At 40.7% G+C, this 14525-nt stretch overlaps 2 protein-coding genes across 4 annotated transcripts; both read left to right on the top strand.

Annotated features, from left to right (window-relative positions):
- Positions 1–1139: 1139 nt before the first annotated feature.
- On the top strand, positions 1140–2652 carry LOC147420846 (amino acid transporter AVT3C-like). Of its 2 annotated transcripts, none has more exons than XM_086504001.1 (2): positions 1140–1344; positions 1410–2652. In XM_086504001.1, the coding sequence occupies exons 1-2, from the start codon at positions 1288–1290 to the stop codon at positions 2625–2627; spliced, it is 1275 nt and encodes a 424-aa protein (XP_086360127.1). In that variant the 5' UTR covers positions 1140–1287; the 3' UTR covers positions 2628–2652. The 2 variants fall into 2 exon arrangements, with proteins under 2 accessions (XP_086360127.1, XP_086360128.1); XM_086504002.1 differs by having other exon boundaries at positions 1206–1344; positions 1427–2652.
- A 138-nt stretch (positions 2653–2790) lies between these two features.
- Positions 2791–13546, top strand: LOC147420845 (uncharacterized). Of its 2 annotated transcripts, XR_015186913.1 has the most exons (3): positions 2791–12109; positions 12178–13049; positions 13131–13546. XR_015186913.1 is itself a non-coding variant. In XM_086504003.1 (2 exons), the coding sequence occupies exons 1-2, from the start codon at positions 11870–11872 to the stop codon at positions 12781–12783; spliced, it is 846 nt and encodes a 281-aa protein (XP_086360129.1). In that variant the 5' UTR covers positions 2791–11869; the 3' UTR covers positions 12784–13546. The 2 variants fall into 2 exon arrangements, 1 of the variants encoding a protein (XP_086360129.1); XM_086504003.1 differs by having other exon boundaries at positions 12178–13546.
- The last annotated feature ends 979 nt before the right edge of the window (positions 13547–14525 follow it).

Here is a 14525-nt window from a genome sequence, read left to right as displayed (position 1 = left end):
AAAGAATCTTCAAGAATGCTACATCAAGGGCAAGGAAGGAAACGAAGTGGAGCGGCAATCGGTGGGCAGCTAGCAGGCCCGAGCAATCCACTATGTAAAGTTTGTACATAGCACGTGCGAACAAGAGGTATTTAAATAATCCCTTACCTATATATTTTCAAGTATTATATGTACCCCTTATGTATGCATTTTTGTAAAAAAAAAAGCCCTTATGTATGAAAATTTTCACTTTTTCAATTAAAAACCCCTTTATGGAAGTACATTTAATGTACCTAACTATAAATCCCTTATTTCGTTCGCACGTGCTATGTTACATATTTCCTAGTGGACGCCTAGGGCTGGCAAGCAGGGATATCTGAGCATTACAGGGGGTGTGACAAGATGTGCGCGAACGACAAGTGCTTCAATGTTGAGCAGAGTGTGTGCCGGGTCAGCACGTCGTTGGAGGACCTGCTGGAGGGTGAGGAGCCTTTTGTTTTTTTAAAGAAAAGTGTTGTGCTTACAACATGCAGGCGTTCGTGGTATAATGGCTTAGAGGGTTATGCCTCTAAGCAGAATGCAGCAAGCATGAGTTCAAATCCAATAAAGTTCATGACAATTTTGCTTGCTAAAGATAGAAAGTAAGCAAGAAAGTGACCTAACTGAATATGAAAAGATTCTAGCTAATAATATATCAAAGCTTCCAGTGTATGTGCCTAGTGAGTCGAGTAACTAGTTTGAAGGACATCAAAAACCACATTAGGCTCACCAAGTAACTAGTTTGCGGCTGGGTTCAGACAATACGATGGAAGTCTTCTGCATAGGGGCTTCCAAATGCCGTGGCTGCACCTTATTTGCTACAGGCAAGCGTTCTCTTTCGCTTAGCCTACCATAGCTCTTCCGACCCGGACCCCCCCCCCCTCTCTCAACATCTCTCTTTTTCACTCTGCCTCCTCCAAGGTCGTTCAGACTGGTAGGTCTGAACCTACTGGGAAGGACATCAAAAACCACATGAGCCTCACCAAAAGTAACCAGTCTGAAGTCTCCGTCGGAAGTCTCCTTCGGACTAGAAGAACAAGCTCACTCCTGTGAGCATTCCAAGGTCCCAATTCCTTCCTTTGCCGGCACGGCAATGGCTTCACTGACGCAGAAGGAAGCCGGGAGGTTGCCATCGCCAACACGATCTGAGGAGGTTCCTCCCCTCGCGAGCCAGCCCCTCTCCTCCACACCAAGAACGTTTGTAAACCTCGTCATCTCCATCATCGGATCGGGAGTACTTGGCTTGCCCTACATTTTCAGCACTGTTGGATGGGTCATGGGCATCCTCACTCTTGTTTTGAGTGGCGCCATGGAATGATGCTGCAGGTAGGCCTGTGTGTGTGTGTGTGAGAGAGAGAGAGAGAGAGAGAGAGAGAGAGATCATCCTCCAGGTTTACTCGAAACACAGGCTGCACAGATCCCGTGGTACCCACCTCATCATTGCGAGCTTCGGAGACCTTATGTTCCATACGTTTGGGTCTTGGGGTAGATTGGCTATCGACATCATGCTCACCCTCAGCATATTTTTAGGAGCCATCTCCTACATCATGTTCATTAGTCGGAATGTGGCCTCTGTAGCTTCTGCTCTTGAAGTTATGCAAACAACGTCATCGTCGTCAATTGTCTCGTCTTTTAGTGGTGGTATGCAGTCCTTACAGGCAATTTCATCCCAAGCTTCATCAGCACGACAAGACCGGGATCCATTTTCTTGTGTTGGCCGCAAAAGTTTGATGGCACTAGCATCCTCTTCAACAAATGCTAGCAGTAGCCTTCGATTTGGAAATTTTGCAGGCTTGGATTGGTCCTCTTCTTCTACATATGTATGGCTTGTTTTCCCTCTTGAGGCAGCCCTTGCTGCCATACCGTCCATTACGCTGCTCGCTCCTTTTAGCTTGCTTGCGGACGTGCTAAATCTCGGAGCCTTGGCAACTATCATGGTGTCTGATACCATGGAAATTATTAGAAATCTTACCTATGCAAACATGAAGGCCATCAAGAGCATGGTAGCAGTGCCATCAGCATTTGGTGTTGGAATTTACACCTTTCAGTTTTCGTCAATCATGATACCCATAGAGGCAGCCATGAAAGAGCCAAAGAAGCTTGGATCTGTCATGGGAATGGCCTTTGTTTTCTGCTGTGTCGTATATATTGTCTTTGCCATGCTGGGGTACGCTGCCTTTGGCGAAAGCACAAAACAGATTATCACCCTAAATTTGCAAAGTGGGATAGAGGCCATGTTGATCAAAAGTGCCATAAGCTTTGCACTCTTGTTGGCCATCCCTTTGGTGCTCAACCCGGCATTTGAGTTGGTGGAGAGGCGTTTCTCGCATAGGAAGTTATCGCTGGCACTTAGGACGCTCGTCGTGCTTGTAGTCTGTCTTTTGGCCACCACTGTTAAGCAGTTTACGGTATTTCTTTCGCTTGTTGGAAGCAGCATTTCATGCCTAGTTGGCTTCATCATTCCTGCTGCAATACATATCAAAGTGATGAAGGAAGATGATGAAAATCCACCGACAAGTCTAATGTTTTTTGCAGATGTTTTTCTAATTGTATTTGGATTGGCCTTTGGAGCTTTCGGGACAACCGTTTCATTCCTTGAGCTCTTCTAATCAAAATTAAAGAAGGGTTTACTTTTGTGCTGAGGGATGCTTTCTTTTTAGCATTGTACTTTTCACTTGTTCGATTATGCATGCCTAACCGGGGTTCATGCATATTGTTTACGGTAAAAATAGTGAGGCTTCGCTTTGTCACTCGTGAGAGGACATTAGTATATATGAGGGTAGTGATCCAAGGTGTGGTGGTAGAGCCTGTAGACATCCGTAGACTACAAGCTTCAAGCTCTCTCTCAGGGCCTAGGAGCGGGGAGCCCCCACGTAGACACGCTAATCCCACTCCATGCACGAACTTCGTTACGAATGCGTTATAAATCTGCTTGTAGGCCATGATGGTTTGTTTGTCAGATAGTGTAGTTGCTGACTATATCCAAACTCTTAAGGCCATTCATACAAAGTATGCTGATAAGTTTTAAGGTTATGTGTGTGTATTCGAGTTTACGTAAAGAATGTTGAGAAGTTTAAAAACTCAAAATAAATACATAGGTGCGGGGAGGGATAAGTGAGGAAGCCAATACTTAGGGATGAATCCATATCAGATGGGCTAACCATCAACACTATCCAAATAGGGAAAGTAGTGAGAAAACTGTGTCCGTTTTTAATTTGGAAAATGGTGATAAGTTTTCAAGCAATATTTGTTTATGTACCATTAAATAGATCTCCTACTTGTCTTATATGCAACTAAGGCCGTTTGCACCTATGTCGGCTTTGGCATAGTTGCCTCAGTAACATAGTATCGATAACTGGTGCATGTGTGACCACATTCTAACCGATGCAAAATAATTGGGGTTAAGCTATATTTTTTGAAAACGTGAAAGCAAAGTATTTCCCTCACCTCTTTGCCAATAGAATTGGAGGCTTTTTTCTTGATTTTAAGTATCACTTCCCCCAATTGTCATCACCATTTTTTTGCCATGCTACAACATACCTTAGGGTGGCTACACACAGTTATTTTCAAATGGGCGCTTGTCTAAAATGTGTTAAGACTCATTCGAAAATGGCAAGGGAGCGTTCCATTAGTGGAGAAGAAGAAGAAGAGAAGTTTTAATGTGAACAGTAAGCTGTGAAAAAATGGGTGTGAGGCTTGTTATTCACACCACCCCTCCAATTAGTAGTATCCTATGTCAAAAGTGCCTTTTTTGGATTGATGCCCTAGTATGTGCGCATCTTTGAAAATGCTCTCTTTTGGTTTTTTATGCTACGGTAACACCATTTCCAAAAGGAAGAAGGGTTTTTGAGGGCGGGGCCTTATGTGAGACATAGCCGAACTCATGGGGAGAAAGAACATAGGGCTTGTGGCCTTACACAAGGTTTAGCCCAACGCAAGAGTGAGGGGCTCTCATGGAAGGTGGTTGTGAGGAAAGTTAAGGGGCTGTTTGGGGAAACATAATTCACACAAAGCTTGCTTGTGGGGGGCTAGTGTAGATATCTATGACTAAATTGCTAGTGAGGGCTTGTTGGAGGAGGGTGGCATGTAATGGAAAAGGAAGAGAGAGAGAGAGAGAGAGAGAGAGAGAGAGAGAGAGAGAGAGAGATGCAGGGGAGGAGGGCATGATCATAGAAAGGGGGGAACCTTAATTTTGATAGTAATATCATACTGCTATGATGTACCACTTTCTTGCTCTCAATTTTTGAGAGAGAGAGAGAGAGAGCGAGAGAGCAAGAGCGAGAGATTTTGGAATTGATGTATACTTATGTGGTTAACTTCCTCTACTTTTGTCTTCCATTTGCCAACGTGGCCATAGTGCCCAACTTCTATCTTTGCCACACCTTTGAAGGTAAATAGTCCTTTTCTCTTCAAAGCTTTTCCAAGCATACCTATTTATCTTGTAAATGAATGTCATGAAGCAATATTCTTAAACTCAGAGTCTGACTCTTGAGTTAGCGAATTAATTAAGTAAATTGAAAAAATCTTAAATTTTGATAATTAAATTTATTATTATTATTTTGCTACATTTAAGCTTGTTCTAATGTAAACTCCTAAGTTCTTGTAAACTCTAATATAATGCACAATGATTTTCATGATGCCACGTGGCTATACTTGAGCAGTTAGAGGTTTTTTGAAAATTTACTTGTCTAAAAAAGTTCAAACTTCGTAGAGATTGTAGATATGCATTCTACTCTTACAGCACTATCCATCCAATAATAATAGATCACACGAGAGGTTTTGAATTTCAGCTTTTAGAGCTACCACACGCATGCTTGTAAAATGGATTTGGGATTTTTTTTCACTCTTTTTAATTATCCCTTCTCTATCTCTATCTCTATATTTCTAAAGTGCTTTTGTAGTGGCTTGTAATAATATTTGTTGCCAAGGCTTCATAAAAATCACAACTTCTTTGCCTTCCAAGGATTCACAAAAATTAAAAAACTTTATTAGTGTACTATCGTGTTTGCCCAAAATCCATGTGCATAAAATCTTCAAAATCATTCCTATTCTTGTTAAGCGATGCTTCTTCTTTCAATAACCACCAGACACACTTCCATCAAACATATACAAAGACATTGACTCTTTCATTGTCCATTTCTTTTATATATATAGAGAGAAAGAGAGCAAAATTCCAAATCCAAAAGGAAGTTTAAGAAAGTGATGCAAGTTATCATGAAAATAAACTCAATAACCATGAGATCACATCATTATATTGGACATGCTAAGAGAGATTTCTCTCTCTCTCTCTCTCTCTCTCTCTCTCTCTCTCTCTCACACACACACACACACACACACACACACACACACACACACACACACACACACACACAGAGATGGTTTAGGGTGGCATGATTAGTGTAACATTTATACTGAGTAATTAAAGAGAGCAATTGACCAATGCACAAAGTAGAAAACTAATACAATACCTGATAATGAAGTGATCATCAACACTAGAAAGGGTGTACAATGAGTGGGTACTTAAGTACTAGCAGCATATGGTTGGGTTATCTCTCAAGAGTCACATAAGCATATTTCTAAAGGGTCAAGGGGATTCTCCCAAAGGTCAAGAGTGAATCCATAGAGTAAGGGTGACTGGGAATAACTTTGGACTCTTGTGCGACTCACCATGCTATGTGTGCTAAGCCATGTTCTCTTACATGCTCACAAGATGACTAAACTGTTGATTGTACAAGATGTAGTACCCATAGATGCTCGAGAGATCTAGTCCAAAGGCCATAATTCCAACAATCTTCCTCTTGGACTTTAGAATGTAATGAAGCAAGTTGGATCGGGACTCAATGCCACACACGCTAGTAGTCACATAGATTAGGGTAGGCACATAGACTAAATAATCCTCCCCTCAAACAAAGAAGGAAAATGACCATCCATATCCTCTACAAAACTTTAGTAAAGTTGCTATATTTATCAAGTGTGGTATAGACAAGGAGACAATTCTCCTTCTCTTGATCTTCATTTTTGTCTTTGTCCTCTGCAAGGTTGATTTTTTTTGTGTCTCTATTGTTGTTGTTGCTGCTGTGGCATATTATCCATCAATGAAATTTGTTACCACATTTACCATAGAACTTGTTCTTGTATCAATTTATAGAAAAATGCCTTGATTTTTTGCTCTCGTAATATTTCTTGTTATTTGTTCTAGTTGATGAAGGTGCAGTTTTAAATGATGATGCAATGAAAACTCCTCTATTGGTTGAATTCTTCTTTGTTTTTTTTAAAAAATTAAAGCATTAATGACATGTTGCAAAGAAAGTGTTGGATCCTTTTGTTCTAGCATAGTGACGACGTTGACAAAGTTTTTGGGGATAATATTTAAGAACACAACGACCTTATTCTTTTTGGAAATCTAACACTTAATATAAGTTAATTGAGAAATGATACTCATTAAGCAATTTACGAGGCTTGGAATACCCAAACCTTGATACATTGTGAATTTGTAAAAATTCATTTTAAAGTTTATCTAGCTCATTTTTGGTGTGGGCACCAAATTTTTTCTCTAGGGTGGTCCATGTTTGGATGGCCGTGGTGCAATCGTGATTGAAGTGAACATAATTATCGTGTAGTGAAGTGATAATTTTACCAAGATCTTGTTCTTCTTTGGCTTGAACTTAAGCCGTCTGGGTTTGGTAAGTATGCTTTCATCTGTAGATGGCTCAACTACCTATGATTTAAAAACATACCACAACTACTTGCACTTAAGGTAATTTCACGGCTTATTCTTCCATGTATGAAAATCCTCTCCATTGAATTGTTCAATGCTCTTATCCACCATAGTGCAAATAGAGGGGTCTTATCTATTAGGTACGTTTTAATGCAGTGTCTAACCTCTTCACAGGTGCACTTGAATAAGATTATCCCCATAGGTAGAAATAATTAAATGCATTACAAAGTTATTGTGCCATGAATGTAAAATTTGTTGATTTTAAAGTCGTTGGAGAGTGAAAAGAGGGTGTGTGAGAGAGAGAAAGGAATTCCTTCTTGTTTTGTATGTTCAAAAAAGCCTTTGAATGTTGTTTTCTTGATATGAAATTCTTGATATGAGGCTCCTCAAGAGAGAGAGATGATCTTCGGTGGATAAGTGGTGGGAGTAATCTCTTTCTTGAAGCTTGAAGAAACAACTTCTCAAAAGCCTTGGGCTTAAAGCTTGCTATGGGAACATAGGTCCTTGCAGCGGGAAAGGCCTATGGGGAAGAGGGTGAGGACCTCCTCGGCTTTCGGCTCTCTACTGTGGAAAACCCCTCCATATAAGGTAGCCTTTTGGGGCCTTGAAAAATAAGGGCCTGCATGCGGGACTGTTCCCTTGTGGAGCCAAACTCGATTCAAAATCTGATTTGAGTGGACTTCAAGTTCGAGCAACAAACTAAAAGGCTTCACACATGAGTATTCTCTTACGAAATGGATTAGGTATGAGCCATTTTAAATTCGTGCTTTGCATCCATCCAACCTGCCCAAAAAAGCAACACCAATTTGAGCTCAAGACCAAGGTGTCCCCCAAATATAGGGTCAACCCTTTATCCATGCCCCAAGTAGCTTGTGTTCCTTTAGAGGGCCTAAAAAAGGAAATTTGAACTCACCTACATAGAATGCACACACACAAGAAAGACTTCCCACACACGTCACCTAAAAGTAGATTTTTTTTTGAATGAACTAGGGATGTCAGAGTTGATGGCTTGAAGGCTCTATAGATTGCTCTTGTTGAGCATTATCTTCACACAAGGAAAAAAATTTGATAACGAGATGGAGTAATTGACATAGAAAAATCACAAAAAATCGATAGGGAATGCACTCTAAATGAGGTGGGATGAAGAGAGAAAAATGATTCCAATCAATCTAGCCTGGGAGAGATTTCTTAATGAAAATGCTAAATGCACGTTACACCTAAGTATCTTTAGTAAGAATATGTCCACACATAGAAGATTAGGGTGTTGAGGTTAGGGTGGCATGATTAGTGTAGCATTCATAATGAGTAATTAGAGAGAGAAATTGGATAATGCATGAAATAGAAAACTAATAACAATACTCGATAATGAAGTGATAAAAAACACTAGAAAGTGTGTACAATGAGTGGCTACTCAAGAAGTATCAGTGTATGGCTAGGTGCACCTCTCTCAAGGGTCACATAAGCATCTTTCCCAAGGATCAAGAGGGATCTCCCAAAGGTTAAGAGTGGCTCCACACAATGGGAATGAGTACGAATAGATTTGGACTCTTGTGCAACTCACCATGCCATGTTCCCTCACATGCTCACAAGATGACTAAATTGCTGACTATACAAGAGGTAGTACCCATAGATGTTTGAAATTTCTAGGCCAAAGGCCATAATCACAATGAGAGAGAGAGAGAGAGAGAGAGAGAGAGAGAGAGAGAGAGAGAGAGAGAGAGAGAGAGAGATTTTGATTTGATGTATACTTGTATGGATCTACTTCTCTCTTCCATTCTTCAAGATGGGCATAGTTTGTAGATTCTCTCTTTGCCACATCTTTGAAGAAAGTATTTCTTTTCTCCTTAAGAAACCCTTTTCCAAGTGTACATGTTTATCTTATGCACCAACAAGAGGTGTGCCCTATCTCTAGCTGTCCATTCAATGCCTGCATGGCAAAATCCATGTGTAAATCCATGTGATAGAGTGTATAGCTTTTGGCCTAGGACAAGTAGCATTCAGCCGTGTGTGCAATAACTCTTATCGTAAATGCCTATGTGGAGGATGAGTGCCTGTGTGGCAAGATATTATGCCATAATGTATTATTATACACTTTGTATATTGAGTTACCTTTTTTGGAAAGTGTGTACCTCTCTCTCTCTCTCTTTCTCTCTCTCTCTCTCTCTCTCTCTCTCTCTCTCTCTCTCTCTCTCTCTCTCTCTCTCTCTTCAACAGTGTAGCAATGGCTACCTTCAGCTTCAAGTCCCCGTGAGCTCAATTGTACCCACCATCAACCCCTACACGTGGTATCAAAGTTTAGGTTAGGGTGCAATTGATTTTGATCATATTCTCCTAATTAATACTACCCAATATTTTGTTATCTAATTAAACCTTTAATTGATCAATGTATGCAATAATCTTTTGCGTTCACACTTTGGTAATCTCTTAATAAGCTCCTTTATTGAGAATTAGGATCAATTAAGCTTGAACTTGTAATTAATTGCATTTCATTAACACTCATTTCACCCGTTTTTTTCTATGTCTTCTACTCTTATTAGTAGATGTTTTGCCTAAGTGTGTTGAAATGCCGTGAGACAAGCCAAGGTTGAATCAAGAGGAAACCTTGGAAAACTCATGGAAACTTGCTGGCAGGAGGAAGAGAAGAAGAAGAGAAGAGAATTTGGCATCGTGGGAGCAATCCCAAGAGGATTGAGTAGAGGGAGAGTAAAGAGCAAAACTCCATTAAGCTTAGAAAATCAAGAACACACTCAGCCTTGTGTGTAAGTGGATTCAAGGTCGAAAGCAAAACCGAAGCCTATTTGAGGGCATTGAAAAAAATTTGGGACAACGAACATCAAACGATTATGTCTTCACCACGTCAAACGATGGGAAAATCGAGATTCCCTCAAGGGATTCTCTCTCTCTCTCTCTTTCTCTCTCTCTCTCTCTCACACACACACACACACACACACACACACACACACACACACACACACACACACACACACAATTGGATGCTGGGATAGAGCGAGCCACTTCTCTTTCTCTATTTCTATTCTGGGTGCAGCGCCTCTGGAAGCCACTGAGGACTTCCGCTCTCTTTGTCAACGAGGCATCTCTCTCTCTCTCTCTCTCTCTCTCTCTCTCTCTCTCTCTCTCTCTCTCTTCAACTGTGTAGCAATGGCTTTCAGCTTCAAGTACCCTTGAGCTCAATTGTACCCACCATCAACCCCTAGGTGGTATCGAAGTTTAGGTTAGGGTGCAATTGATTTTGATCATATTCTCCTAATTAATACTCCCCAATATTTCCTTATCCAATTAAGCCTTTAATTGATCAATGCGTGCAATAATCTTTTGCGTTCACACTTTGGTAATCTCTTAATAATATCTTTTATTGAGCATTATTATCAATTAAGCTTGCACTTGTAATTCATTGCATTTCATTAGCACTCATTTCACCCGTTTTTTTCTCTGTCTTCTACTCTTATTAGTAGAAGTTTTGTCTAAGTGTGTTGAAATGCTGTGAGACAAGCCAAGCTTGAATCAAGAGGCAACCTTGGAAAACTCACGAACACTTGTTGGCAGGAGGAAGAGAAGAAGAAGAGAAGAGAATTAGGAGGAAGAGAAGAAGAAGAGAAGAGAATTTGGTGTCGTGGAAGCAATCCCAAGAGGATTGAGTAGAGGGAGAGTAAAGAGAAAAATTCCATTAAGCTTAGAAAATCAAGAACAAACTCAGCATTAGGAAATTTCAGAGGTCATTTGGAGGGCCTTCTAAGAAAATGTATTTTTTGCACTCTCTCTCTAGAAAATATGGCGAATAATAGAGGCAGGTTTGTCATGGTAAAAGTTCAAAAAGTGTACTTTTAGTAGATTCTTTACCCTTCTGAACATTCGTCCGTAATGATTGAGGGATAATCTTCTTTTTAGTTGCATTGAATGAACCTCGTCAACATGGAGGAAACGAGGCTAACATGGAGGGACGAAGCCGCATCAACTACGCACTTTTCATTAAACCTGCACCTTTGGCTAATGGCGCACTCCTCAAATGACACAAATGTTACGCAGAAATGAGCCAAATATCACTTTCACATTGATTTGGACAACGGATACCAACCATTGATTAAGCGGAGTAAAACAAACACACATATACCTCCCTCATCCATAGACACGCTCAGAGCTTAGGGAGCTAAACACATAGATATCTGGACGAGAGGCTCTCTCTATCCTAAGAATCCAATGACTAATGCGTCTGTAGCATTTGTCAATCCTACAAGCTTATTGACCTTTGCTGGTGATGGAGAAAACGGCCTTCTGGGTTATTGTAAATCTCTTACAAGGCAAGCTAAAACCTATAAGGGAATTCTCCAAGCTCAACAATGTGAGATTGTTCGTATTTCACATTTGCATTCTACAGATCAGGTTACCATTTTGCAACACAAAATAGAGGTACAGGAAGTGAAAGGAAAGGTACAAAGTTGTCAAATGAAGGACACCATCTTGGGTGGTCGTATCCGAAAGAAGAAACTGCACAATCTTGAAACATTGCAGGTTGCATCCAGAGGTCTTAAGAAAAGAATCCGAGCATTAAGGTGATGCTTCTTGGTTGACTAAATAGTCTTAGTTAAGTAAATTTTTTGTTTTTCTAGTCATGCATTGTTTTCATGTGTCTAAATAGTGCTACTTAAGTAAATTTTCTGTTATTTACTTATGCATTGTCTTCATGTAGAGATTCAATCTATCCTGACAAGGAAAACATTGACCCCAAAGCCACTATAGGAAAGAGATTGAAGCCACTTATAAGTAGAAGCCTTGCAGTAGATATAGTACATGACAAGAAGTTTAAGGTCCTACAGCGAAATGTAGTGGACCCGCTTTATTTCAGAGAACTCAGTGCCTGCAAAAGGGATACAAGGCACACTTGATTCACTTGGTGTAAGCAAAAGAGGATATTCGGCTATACAGAAATCTGTCTCATCCATCTTTGTTAAGAAGGGAATAAAGTCCAAACTTTTACGATCAGCATCAAGTGTTTGGAAAGAGAGGCTTCAGCTTAACAACGCACAGGGGGAATATCTTGGACAACTGTTTCATATTGAAGCAACTTACAATGGCCGTGGGGTAAACATAGCATATGATGAGTTCAATAATATTTTTATGGACTTGCAGATGTTGCAGAAGAGAATGGTGGAGTTTTACAACATCACATTTGAAGAGTCACGAGGGGTATTACATTTTGTGTTGAAACTGGATGAGTGTGAGCTTGTTAAAGACAAGAAGCTAGAGCGTGTTACTATTAATTTAATGAATAGAGCCCTCTCAAAGTGTCCCACTGATGATCCTTTGTATTTTAGTGTTCAATCAGAATCTAACATATGGTGGCTTGGTGCTTTTGAGGTAAGCGAGATTCTCAGCTGAGCTCAAATGTTCACATCTACTTAAGTCTCATTTATTTTGTGTTGCAGGTAAAGAAAGAAGATCATGACATTCTATATTGGATGTTCCATCAAACTAATGTTCTAGAGGTGATTGATCGACAGACTAACCAGGGAGAGGTAATACGTCTAGATGGAAGGGGAGACATTCAGGTTCAGTGGCATCTTGCAGGTGACCTCAAAACACTAAAGTGCATGTATAATTGTGGAATGGGTGCAATTGCAAAGTCGCCGTGTTTGTTCTGCATGGAGCCTGCAAAGGTCTTGGACCCAAAGTGGTGGAGAAAAGCTCCAACACGTCATATTGAGGACCTTGCTTTTCGATCGGTTTTGAAAATACCACTTGTAAATGTCCACATCTATACAATGCACGCCCTTTGTAGAATTGTGGAGAAATTGGTCTACTTATATATCGGGTTTTCTTGGAAAATCAAGAACTCAGCACAACGACAGATGGCCCTGCAATGCTTAGAATTGGTACTGTCGGATATGGGGCTTCATGGTGGCAATGTGAAAATCCAGCGGGATGAAAAGAGATCAACTGTTGAGAAGGATGTCCCATGCAAACCATCCATCGGTGGGGTGAAGGCACGGAGGTTTTTATCTAACCCCAAGGAATACGAGATCCAAAGCTAACAAAGCATGGAAAAATATATAACACATCTTATGTTAGCAAGGTAGAGTATCAGAGTTAGAAAAAGCTACATATTGCAGTCAAAGATCAAGAACCAACTACTCATAACACGAAGGCTGAGGTTTGGCGATCGATAGACATGCTATTTTTGATGTGCGACAAAGATAACTGGTCACAAGGTGATATGAACAAGTTCAAGGAGAATCTCAACCTTCTCAAGAAATCATTCAAGACAGCATGGATAGACACCCAGATTACTCACTACATGGTATTATTGTGTATTTTGATTCTCTTTTACGTGTAACTATGTGAATGTAAAACATTCTAAGTAATCTGTTTTCATATCCAGCACATCATTTTCAATCATTTACCATATTTTATACAAAAGTATGGGAACCCGGCCATATGGAATACCCAAGGGATGGAAAAGTCTGGCCAGAAATGCCTATTTCAAGCACACACGACATGGCGTCTCTCGAATCAAGGCTAACAGTTTGAGAGAACTATTTGCATGGTTCTATCGTAGAATCATTCATCGAATGCAGGCAAAAGAAGTCTTGGCCTCTTCAGCAACAACACAAGCCATCAGAAATTTACAACAAAATAAAATTAAAAGATCAATGGCATACAATAACTCCAGTGCTCGTGAAGGTCAACGAAGGTGGAGAGAGACAATGGTGTATGTGAACCACAAGTGGAGAAAGATACTTTGAGTGGATAACATTGTACAAAATTTCAATATTTCTGTAATACATGCTCTTAATACAATTGCTACTTGAAGTGTATCAAGATTTTGAAGGTTCAATTTTGTTTTTTGGCACATCACCCTTGTAACGGATCATGAGATGTTTTCCATACTCTAACAGTTCATCCGGGTTTTGTATGACAAGAGCTAGTGCCATTGCTGTGTAAGTGTAGTAATACGCCGCCCGACCACCTGTATAGCCCGGGCAATAACTAAAACAATCTCTAGCAAACACTTTGTCCACAAGAATGACTTTATCTGCACTTTTGGGTAGCACGTGTTCACCCAAGAAGCGTGACAGTGTCTTTAATGTGTAAGTTGCTGTTGTACCCTCTTGTGACATTCCATTGTGACAAAATATTATCGGCACCTCGCAAAGCTTTGAAAGATACTGTGCTAGGGCCGCATCCCTTCCACGATACTCTCGAGTCCGCCGTCGAAGGAAGTCATCCTTGTTAGCAATCCAAGACTGCACATATCATGTCTGAGTAAGTGACACACACACACACACACACACACAGAGAGAGAGAGAGAGAGAGAGAGAGAGAGAGAGAGAGAGAGAGAGAGAGAGAGAGAGAGAGAGAGAGAGAGAGAGAGAGAGTTACTGTGCGCTCCTTGCCGCACTGTCGAAGCAAGGGACTTGCCGATACACCGTGTGCGAGCCACAAATGGCTCCAAGCACACAACAAGCCTAAACTAGCAAGCTCAAGAGAGCAAAGGGTGTGTCACTCACCGCTCTACGCTCGCCTTCGTGGTGGATTCCTCGCCACGATGAAGAAGAAGCTGCAGTCATGCCGCGCTCAACCGCTTCGCCGCCGTTGTGCCTTCGTAATGCTTGATCGCACACACACTCTCCCTCTCTCTCTCTCTCTCTCACATACACACACACACAAGGAGGTGAAGAAGAAGAAGATGGAGATGGAGATGGAGCAAGAGCACTCTTCTATTGCACAAATGAGAGAATGAATGAATTTTAGGTTTAGTTGGCTTTTATATGAG

The sequence above is a fragment of the Adiantum capillus-veneris genome, chromosome 28 (assembly GCF_014529385.1).
Source record: "Adiantum capillus-veneris isolate H3 chromosome 28, ASM1452938v2, whole genome shotgun sequence".
Lineage (NCBI taxonomy): Eukaryota > Viridiplantae > Streptophyta > Polypodiopsida > Polypodiales > Pteridaceae > Adiantum > Adiantum capillus-veneris.
The sequence above is the reverse complement of the archived record's forward strand: the minus strand, read 5'-3'. Positions and strand labels throughout refer to the sequence as shown.

Coding starts and splice junctions, on each gene's coding strand:
- LOC147420846 (XM_086504001.1), top strand. CDS start 1,288: ATGGGTCATGGGCATCCTCACTCTTGTTTTGAGTGGCGCCATGGAATG. Junction 1,345..1,409: donor GCCATGGAATGATGCTGCAG/GTAGGCCTGTGT, acceptor ATCATCCTCCAG/GTTTACTCGAAACACAGGCT.
- LOC147420845 (XM_086504003.1), top strand. CDS start 11,870: ATGGACTTGCAGATGTTGCAGAAGAGAATGGTGGAGTTTTACAACATC. Junction 12,110..12,177: donor GGTGGCTTGGTGCTTTTGAG/GTAAGCGAGATT, acceptor TTTGTGTTGCAG/GTAAAGAAAGAAGATCATGA.